The sequence below is a fragment of the Oenanthe melanoleuca genome, chromosome 3 (assembly GCF_029582105.1).
Source record: "Oenanthe melanoleuca isolate GR-GAL-2019-014 chromosome 3, OMel1.0, whole genome shotgun sequence".
NCBI lineage: Eukaryota > Metazoa > Chordata > Aves > Passeriformes > Muscicapidae > Oenanthe > Oenanthe melanoleuca.
The window spans coordinates 99,116,197-99,125,747 of record NC_079336.1 but is presented as its reverse complement, the minus strand read 5'-3'; the positions used below and the strand labels follow the sequence as shown (position 1 = coordinate 99,125,747).

General features: G+C 45.9%; 1 protein-coding gene across 2 annotated transcripts in view; it reads left to right on the top strand.

Annotated features, from left to right (window-relative positions):
- The first annotated feature begins 3,832 nt into the window (after positions 1–3,832).
- The window catches only part of EFEMP1 (EGF containing fibulin extracellular matrix protein 1), a 46,061-nt gene continuing 40,342 nt past the window's right edge, over positions 3,833–9,551 (top strand). The window contains exons 1-4 of one of the 2 annotated variants that reach the window (XM_056486643.1): positions 3,833–4,188; positions 4,614–4,701; positions 7,581–7,629; positions 7,807–8,067. In XM_056486643.1, the coding sequence (XP_056342618.1) occupies positions 4,621–4,701; positions 7,581–7,629; positions 7,807–8,067 (391 nt within the window). In that variant the 5' untranslated portion in view covers positions 3,833–4,188; positions 4,614–4,620. Of the gene's footprint in view, positions 4,189–4,317; positions 4,503–4,613; positions 4,702–7,580; positions 7,630–7,806; positions 8,068–9,551 lie in introns of those variants that run through there. The other variant, XM_056486644.1, reaches the window with a different exon arrangement.

The window sequence follows — 9,551 nt, the reverse complement described above, 5'->3', positions numbered from 1 at the left end:
ATCATCTGTTACCTATGAACTCCACTGCAAAGCAATAAACAAAGAATAACAACAAATATATGTTTAGATTGAATGGGAGGATTAAGCAGAAGGAGAGAATTTGTTCTCTGTCCCTTGCAACTGACATTTTGGTCCTTATTAACATTTTGTCATTTCAACACCTGTGATAAGAAACTGATATGGTGAATTTTTACCTCTATGTCAGCTCTTTATGAAAACTGAGAGTAACTTCCTAACATAGACTTTCTTTCAAATTAAGTTAAGTTCACAGTACAGTAACACCTCATGACACATAGAATATGCTCAGGATACCTCCCTTGAAGATAAATAAACTTGTATAATATTACCTCAAATAAAAGTTTAACATTTGTCATGTTTAATCAGCAATAAAAAATCAGACATCTAATTCTTCACAATTTATCCTTCACCATCACTATGTCATTTCCAAGTAGAAACATGGAAAAAAAATTGACATTTGCAGGCAGCGTGGCAGAAAGGCAGCCTGCCATGTTATCAAAATAATTTATGTTCTAAAATTCCTGCGAGTCCAACATGAAAATAACATCTCCACCATTCCAGCTCTGAGTTTAGACAACTCCAGTGTTTCTGGATATGACACACTCAGGGACAGAAATCATCTTAAACTGACACCCATGGTCCCCTGAGCTGACAAACACGAGTTGCTTAAATTCTCCATGTGCTTCATTTTCTGTTCTAGGGAGTGATGTTTGAAACAGGAAAAGGGGGTCAGATCTGGGAGTAGAAGAGATTAAACTGCAATTTTGTTTTCCTCCTCTTCCAGCTAGCCTCTAGTATCAATCTCAGCCTGCTCTAAATTATGTCCAGCTGTCTGTTGCCCCCAGGGACAATTCTAGCAGCCAGAATTAGTTGGGAGTGCAGTGACATTTTAACCACACACAGTCTTCCTTCAGCCTACCTATCCTTGGGTTTTTGAGGACAATGGGGGGTGGCAACACATCCTGCCAGGAGGAAAAAATGCGAACATTGAAGTCATAAACACATTCAAGCTAAAGAATTTATGAAAACTGTGGGGTTTGAAGAAAGCAAAAACTGAGATGTGACAAAGAGTTCACTAAAGCAGTAGGGAATAGAGTGCACAATTTTCAGAAGGAGCCAAAAGTGAGGAAAAAAGGAAAATTAGGGACCAGCCAACAGGGCTTCTTCAATTGTTGTGGGGGTGGCCTCAGCAGTGCCAAGCTGCTCGAGGTCAGCACGGAAGGAGGGATGGTTTGGCCACTGGGACATCTTCAGACACCTCAGATATGTAAATAAGTTGTCCTTCAGCTCGTTCACATACCTCACACTCCCATCAGCAATTCCAAGTGTTTAAGTTCTGCTCTCCCACACCAGGCAAGTTTCCAGTTGTCTCAGCAGGGAATATCTGAGCTACCAAATCATGGACTGAGCCTCCTACCTCCATTTAAAGGACTGACAACGGTCCTTGGCAGAACAGGGCACTTCAGCAAATGTGTAACGCTGGCTGAAGCCAAGGGAAGGGGGTCCCTGCTCAGCCAGCACTCACACACCCTCCAAAATGATGTTCCTGCTGTTCTCTGCTTTGCAGAACATCTTTCCAGAGGGAAAAAAAACAGTTGCAGTCATGTAATACAGGCAGTGTTTTCCTATGTGGTAGCTTAAGACAAGAGTTTTAAAAATTTTTACTTAAACAACTTATATCCTTTTCTCTTTGTGTTACATGGATGACAATGCCACAATTCAAATGACAATTCAAAACTCACTAATTAGTGTTGCCAAGTAGATAAAAGCAATTGTGATGCTATTTTTGCATTCATTAGGTTATTAGAAATACCCACATTTCTTTCTATGAGCAAGAAACAGTAAAGTTGAAAATATATGAGGGACCACATCACAAAAAGGAATCAAATTTACACCAACAGAAGTGAACAACTCAGAACCAATCTATCACTGTGAAGCTGTATTCCTAAATAATGAAATGCAGGATTTAAAGCAATCATTTTGGAGCAGGAGAACACGTGTCAAAAGGCAGTCTGTTAAATATGAAATAAATATGCACATGAAAGTACATGTAAAATGTCCTATAATGTAGTGAACTTAGATTTTCTTTATTGCACCATGTTGTTGCTTCTGTTCTTTATTTACCAGTGAGGTGTGTGGATTGTAAGTACATTTTCAGGAGTCCCACTTACCTGTAAGTACAGAAACTGCAGTGAGGGAGGGAAAATCCTGCCTTCTCTCACAACCACCTAAAAAAAATAAAAGATAGGCAACATATGGTTGCAGCTACAAGTATTCTAAAACTACCAGCTTGGCTGATTCTAGAACAGATAAGATGCAGAGAACAAAATTAATGAGCACTGCATGGCTGTCCAAAAAAGAACTCATGCTTTATGTAAGATCAGCTATAATTTAATGTTAAGAATTTAAGGGATTGTATAGGAAAGGCATTCTCTAGGCCAGCAGCCTAGGGGGGCATTTTTTCAGATTTCCAGTTCTCCAGGCCCTTCAAGGTCTACATTAAGGAGGCAAAAACTTCTTTTAAAACTAAATACCTCCTGTTGAATAACAGGAAGAGAATAGAGTTGCTCTATTGTGTCACAGGCCTCTCAGAAGAAAAATTTGGGTATTAAATAAATATTTAAAGCAGTGAACACATTCGTGGACACCTTTTCCCCACCCAGACCTGCCAAACCCCTGCAATGTCACCTCATCCTTCCTTCTGTCCATGAACTTGCCCTCTGGAAATTGCAGCGTTTCATTGCCTGAAAAGGTTGTTTTTTTTTTTAAAGTGATGATTGCTGAACTTAGGTGGTGTCTGAGGAACAGGCATTGCCCTGTGGAAGGCTCCTCATGGCTTGGATCTACCAAATTTTTAATGGCCACAACACATCGGTTCTACTATTTTAAATTTCCAGGGGAAGTTTAGATTAGAAATCTCCGAAAAAAAATTTCAAGGAAAGGGTTGCAAAGCACTGAAAGGGGCTGCCCAAAGCAGTTGGAGTCACCACCCACAGAAATGTTCAAAAATGTGTGGATGTGGGACTTGAGGGCGAGAATATTGGAAATAAATTCTGTTTACAACCAAGCGAAGGGCAAGAGATCTAAAGGCCTTTTTGAAAGTTTATTGTATTATAAATCTGCTCACGTTCAGTGTTTGGCTTGCATAATGCATGTCATGGAAGGAGAGGGAATTACACAAGCTTGGCCTGGGGAAAATCCCTCTTTTCCAGTCTCATTTCCACATCTGGCTGCGGTTGTCATTGAGAACATGGTAGTGATGGTCCCGATAACCTTCAAGTTCTTTTTTCCCAACCTTAACGATTCTACAACTGCGTGACTCACGACGCATCCCGGAACGACGGTCGGGCCGCGCTCCCTCGAAGATCCCAACTGGGACACGGCCACCGCACCGGCGTGAGGGAGCGGCTACCGGGGCCGCGGCCGCCTTGCCCTCACGGCTTTCCCGCGGTGCCGGTGCCGGTGCCGGTGTCAGTGCCGGTGCCGGTGTCGGTGTTGTGCCCTCACGGCCGCCCTAGGTGCGGCGCCCGGCGCTGCCCTCACGGGTCCCCTCACGGCCACACCCGGTGCGCTGCCCTCACTGCTGCCCTCACGGCTGCCCTGGGTGCGCTGCCCTCACGGCTGCCCTCACTGCTGCCCTCACTGCTGCCCTGGGTGCGCTGCCCTCACGGCTGCTCTCACTGCTGCCCTCACTGCTGCCCTCGGTGCGCTGCCCTCACGGCCCCAACATGGCGGCGGGGCCGCACCTGCCCTTGCGCGGCCGCGGGGCCGGCAGGGGGCGCGCGCGGCGCCGGCGGGACAGGCGGCCCGTTCTATTTAGCCCGGGGCCGGCACCGGGCGCGCTCCGACAGCGGCGGGACAGCGGCGGCCGCCGGGCACGGACGGACAGCGCTGCCGGCAGCGGCGCAACGGGCACGGACCGACAGACGGCTGCCGGCGCCGCACGGCAGCGGTGGGGAAGGAAGGACAGCGAGCGGCCGTCGGCACCGCACGGACACCGCGGGAAAGCGAACGAGCGGCCGCACCGGCACCGGGGAAAGGGCAGGAGCAGCCGCCGGCACCGCACGGGCAGCGGGGCAAGGCGAGCGAGCGGAGCGGGCAGCACAGCACAGCGCAGCGGAGCGGGGCGGCAGCGGACGGAGAGCGGCCGGCGCCCGCCCGGCCCCGCAGGTAGGAGCGGGCAGCGCCGGCGGCTCCGCGCCCGCCGCCCCCCGGTCCCGGCAGGTGCGGGGTGTCCCCACGCCTCGCTGTGACCCGAAAATCACTTTTCCGCCCCAAAGCGTGCGCCGGGCCGGCAGTGCCGCTGCCCGCGCCTCGTCCGGCGCTGCTGCTGGTGAGCGCTGGGGTGTTTTAAACTCCATTGCCTGGTTATTTCCGCCCCTCTCTCTCTCCCAGCTGGATAAAATCCCCGGGCTGGGAAGCGCGGCCAAGCCTCACCCTCTCCTTGCGGGAGCGAGCGGGCAGAGCCCGGCCGCCTCTCCCAGGTAGGGGCTGGGTGGGCTCTCCGCTCCGGGTCCCGGGGGTGCTGCAGCCTCTCCCAGAGAAGGAGCCCGCTAAAAGCGTTCCTGCTTCATTTGCCTTTCCTTTCTTTCAAGGTTCACGATGTTGACAGCTATGTTCTTGGCTGCGCTCATTCTTATTACAGTACATTCGCAGGAAACTGAGGAAACCATAACGTACACGGTAAGGTTTAATAGACTTGGAGATAATTGCTGCTTTGCGGGGATTCTTTGCTAAATGACCCCTAAGAAAAAGCGAATTTCTTGCCAGTGTATAACGTGCTACAGAGGTCGCTGGGTTCGAATGTTAACCATAAAATAAGCTGTTCCTGCACTTAAACAGTATTTAAAAGTTTGAGTTGACAAGATTGAGCAAAATACATTACAACTGCTTATTTGGTGAAGTTTTTCTAGGTACTCAGTTTGAGGGACTGGACAAAATTAAGTGGTCTTAATATTTGTTTTAATCCATTTTCACAAAGGCAGAGTCCCTAGGACCTTGATTTGAAATATATGGAGTTTGACAAATAATTAGGTCAAACATTCTTTTGTGTTTTCTTATGGATGTTTCAAGCTGTTTTTAACAAAATGTAAGTACTTCCAAATTTGGGGCTCTTAATGAAGCATCTGAATCCTGCAGTGATCATGGGACTGTTCTTTTCTGAACTGGTTTTAAGCAGTGGTTTTGCATGGCTTGATAAAATTGTTCAAGAATTCTGAAAATAGGTCCTGCTTGCAAGCAAGTGACAGGCTAAGAGATTTAAAGGGCTTTTTGTCAGGCTTTTTCTTTTCAATCTGCTTGTGTTCAGTGCTTGGCTTGCATAATGCCTGTCATGGAAGGAGTGGCAATTACCCCGGCTCAGGCTGGGGGAAAACCCGCATTTTCACATCTGATTACAGTTGTAATCCCTGCAACTTGCTTCATATGGGTGGACCTCTGGATATGTGCACACACATCAGCCCAATGCCACACAAGCAGAAAATTCTGCACACATGCAAAAAGTTAGAGAACCACAGCCAAAGCCCGGGATTGTGTCTTATACAAGTAATCCCACTGAAGTCAGTGGGATGGCTCAAGCAAGTAAATATTGCAGAGTTGGACCTTCTTGTAGAAGTCAGGGCTTAAAGAAGCCTCAAGTGAGCATCAGGAAGTCAGTAATAAAATACTTTAACACTGGGCTTTAGAAGCATTAGGGTTTTGAAGGCTGGGAGGCTTCTGTGATTTTTTTTTTTTTTTTTTTTTTTTAAGTTCCTATATATAAGTGGAAACTGAAGATATAAGTACATTTTGAAAACCTGGACTAAACAGAGATCCCACCCTCGTCCTTTCCCACTGTTATATGAGGGGGGGTTAATTATGTAGCATTTCACATAATTCTGATTATACCAGCTGAACATTTCTAGCAAGCCTAGGTGACTTGGGCACCTATGTTCTATTTTCAAGGAGGTCTCAGCCTTTAGGTGCTTCATTGATCCTTAAACGCTGCTCATGTAAAATGACACAAAAAAAACCAGCTTTGGGAGATTTTGCTCTTGGGATGCTACTGTTTCTCATGCACACATTGTATCCATGGAGGGCCAAATCCTTTGCTATTGTAAAAGCCTTTGGCTGCAGTAATAGATGGACTTGGCTCCTTGCAGTTAAACAGACAGTACTTCTGTTGTGCATTAACAGGAATTGGGTGATTCAGTAAATGCATGAATTAGCTGTTTTCCTTTGGGTTTGCCTTTTCATGGCTACAGTAACTTTGGAGTTGTCAACTCAGCATGTAGTCAAGCCTTTAAAGAGTATCCACTTACCCCTTGAGGAGAAAAACCCTTCCAAGCTACAACTCGCTGCCACATTTGACAAATCGCTGGTGTCACCTGCAAGAGAGCAAAATATTTTCAATTCTCCTGCTGAGTCAGAGTCCATCAGTAACAAGTCCCTCAAAATAACTTGAGGATGGGACCTGCAGCAAGTGGATCTTCTTGGCATCAGAAAGCCAAGGTTGTTTCTTGCAAGTCCCTCAGCAGCAGAGGAGTTGCAATAAGATTTAGCTTGCTTGACTGTGACTAATTACATTAGTCAACTCCATTCTTTTTTGTATGGGGCCATTAAAGTAATACCCTGAGCAGCCCAAGATGCACCTACACGGCACAGCCTGCTTGATTCAATGATATTTTAATATTTAAATGTTTCTGCTGCAGTTGGTAGCACCGTGATACTTTGCTTAATCAGTCTCTGTAACTGTGACCTGCAATTAAAATGACTGCCCTCTGGATAATTTCATGTTTTTGGGCACAGAAGTAATGTCTTCATTCATAGATGCAGAGCAGACTATTTAAAATCTTTCCTGAACTTGCTGGTGTGCATTGATATGAATAGTTGCTGAGTATAGCCTTGTTTGAATTTTGCAAAGCCTTGTATAAATAAGTAGTCCTGCTATTATAAACTCCAACCATTTATTGTGTGTCTCACGGTATAAATTGTCCTTCCTAGACTGCAGTTCCTGGAGTCATGTGATTAAAAAGCATGTGAATGAATTTCCAGCTGTCATGGGATCCTTCCCCATTGCAAGAGTGCTAATGGGAGAGAGGATGAAGTCCAGGGGCACAGAGTCCTCTTAGTCCCTCTGGCAAACAGAGCCTGGGAAAGAGATTCACCTGTTGGAAGGCAGGCGATGAGATCCAAATTCAGAAAAAAATTGTTGCTTTTCATAAGAAGGTTTTCATTCTGGTCAGCTTGGCCACACTAAGGAGAGATGGTACAACACTAGGCAAGGAGAAAGCAAGGTTTTCTCACTTTGCTCCCCAGCCTTCTCACAACAAACAATACTTTGGGAACTTCCTGAGACAGGAGTGCTCTCTGTGTATTGTAGAGTCATAGAGCATTCCTGGTGGGAAGGGACCCACAAGTTCTGCTGCTCCTGCACAGCAGTGCTGTACCAGTTGCCATTTCTCTAGCCTACCAACTATTGCATTTCCCTTTGTGCCACACTTTGACTTCACTGAACACACCCGACTGTTTTTCCAAAACAAAGAATCCCCAGTAACCAAATTTATTTCTCTTTTTCTCCACAGCAATGCACAGATGGCTATGAATGGGATCCTGTTAGGCAACGGTGCAAAGGTACAGTAAATAATTTTCAAAGACAGACTTGCCACTGGTATTCTTTAAGTATTCTCACTGCACACCCCTGTTTTGGACACGGAGGTGTGCGTGCATGTCTCGTCGTGTTTTTGTGTTAATGGCTGTTGCAGGAGGTTCGACTGTTAAAAGCATGACTTGTGTTGTTGCTAACCACAGATATTGATGAATGTGAAATAGTCCCAGATGCATGTAAAGGTGGGATGAAATGTGTTAACCACTATGGAGGATACCTCTGTCTACCCAGAACAGCGCAAATTATTGTAAATGAGCGAGAAGAAGCAGCAGCTGAATCCACAAGTGGTCGAAACAACGTCATTCGCCGGACCCCGGCCGACCCCCAGCGCGCCCCTCCCAACCCAACCCACCAAATCCAGTGTGCAGCTGGGTATGAGCAAAGTGACCACAACGTGTGCCAAGGTAAGCCAGCGCCTGCCTCGTGCTGCTGCTGCAGTGGGGGTGAGCACAGCCACAGCCTGCAGCCCTGGCACTCACTGGGAGGGGCTGCAGCTCCACTGACACCTTTAGAGATACAAAAATAAAACACGTGAGTGTCACTGCTGCAGTTCAAGGCATCAGAATGTGCAGTTTGTTGCAGCCTGTTCCATCTATTTTGGGCTAACGTGTTGAATTTATTCTGTTGTCTGTAGCTCCTTAAAAAAAGTCTTGAAACAACTCTAGTGAAGCATTTTGTGTTGTATTAAGTATGTCTAGGAAAGAAAGTGCTCTGAAAAGAGTGGGCAAGGCAGCAAGGCATAAACAATTTGGAAAGGTTTGCAGAAGTCGGTATTTCTCAGTAAGTGAATGCTGAATGAACAAAAAATAACCACAGGATGAATTTTAGCTTAGAGCAGGCTGCAGTGCAGAAGGCTCCTGTATTTTTATTGTGGATAAGGAATATTCCTCCAGCTGTAGGAACCCAACTTCTGAACAGCCTGTGCTCTTCTGATCTCTGTGGAAGTAGCCCTAGGCAGACCCTGCCAGTTTACTTCCAGCCCTAGCCTGGCCACTCTTGGAAACTATGGCAATGAAGAGCTTTCATCTGAGTGTACATGCACCACACACAGTGCCAAAAATTCTCAGGGCATTAGCAATGTTAATTGTATGCATTCAGGAACCAGCCTCACAAGCACTACTGTAAACTAAGACTGTTTCATTTATTATTTTATATAAATAGTTTACTCTTCTACTTGCTGAAGTAACAAATGTTTCAGCCATTGTTTTGTTTTCTTTCATAGAAATATATTCTACCCCCCTTGCTCACAAACTTGCTTTTCAAGCACATTGGAGGGACACCCATGCAAAGAGAGGGCAAAACTTGACCCCAATGGTTCATCTTTTCCACTTTGTGGCCTGTAACTGTATAATCACATAAAATGGTACTTCAGGGACTGTAATCAGGGCAGGCTGTAATACACAGTGGTAGTTTCCTTCTCCCTGGTATTCATGTACACAGGACATTATTTATCACTAGTAAGTAAATTCCCTGTCATTGTGGAGCACAGTAATCATCATGGAGGCTGGAGGAGTTATTTTTGTAGGCAAAGCCTCAGAGTTGCATTTCTGGCTTATCTGCTCATGTCCAACATTTCTGTCACTCTGATCCAAGAATGTCGAGTACAGAACCTACCACAGCAGGTCAGATCTCTTTAACCCTGGACATTCACTGGGGGTCATCAGGGGAAAATCAATGCTAAGGATGGAAAATTGGCCTTTTCCTTAGTTTAACTTGGCAAAGCAGCAGCAGAACCAGGAACAGAGCTGCTGGGCTGGGCCTGGCACTCCCTCCTTCAGGTGATGCTGCTGGCACTACTCTTCACTGGTGAGCTGTAATAAACTTTTCCAACTTCAGCACATAACATTTTTATTTGATAAAAAATGCAGGTCATGCTAGAAAATTTTGA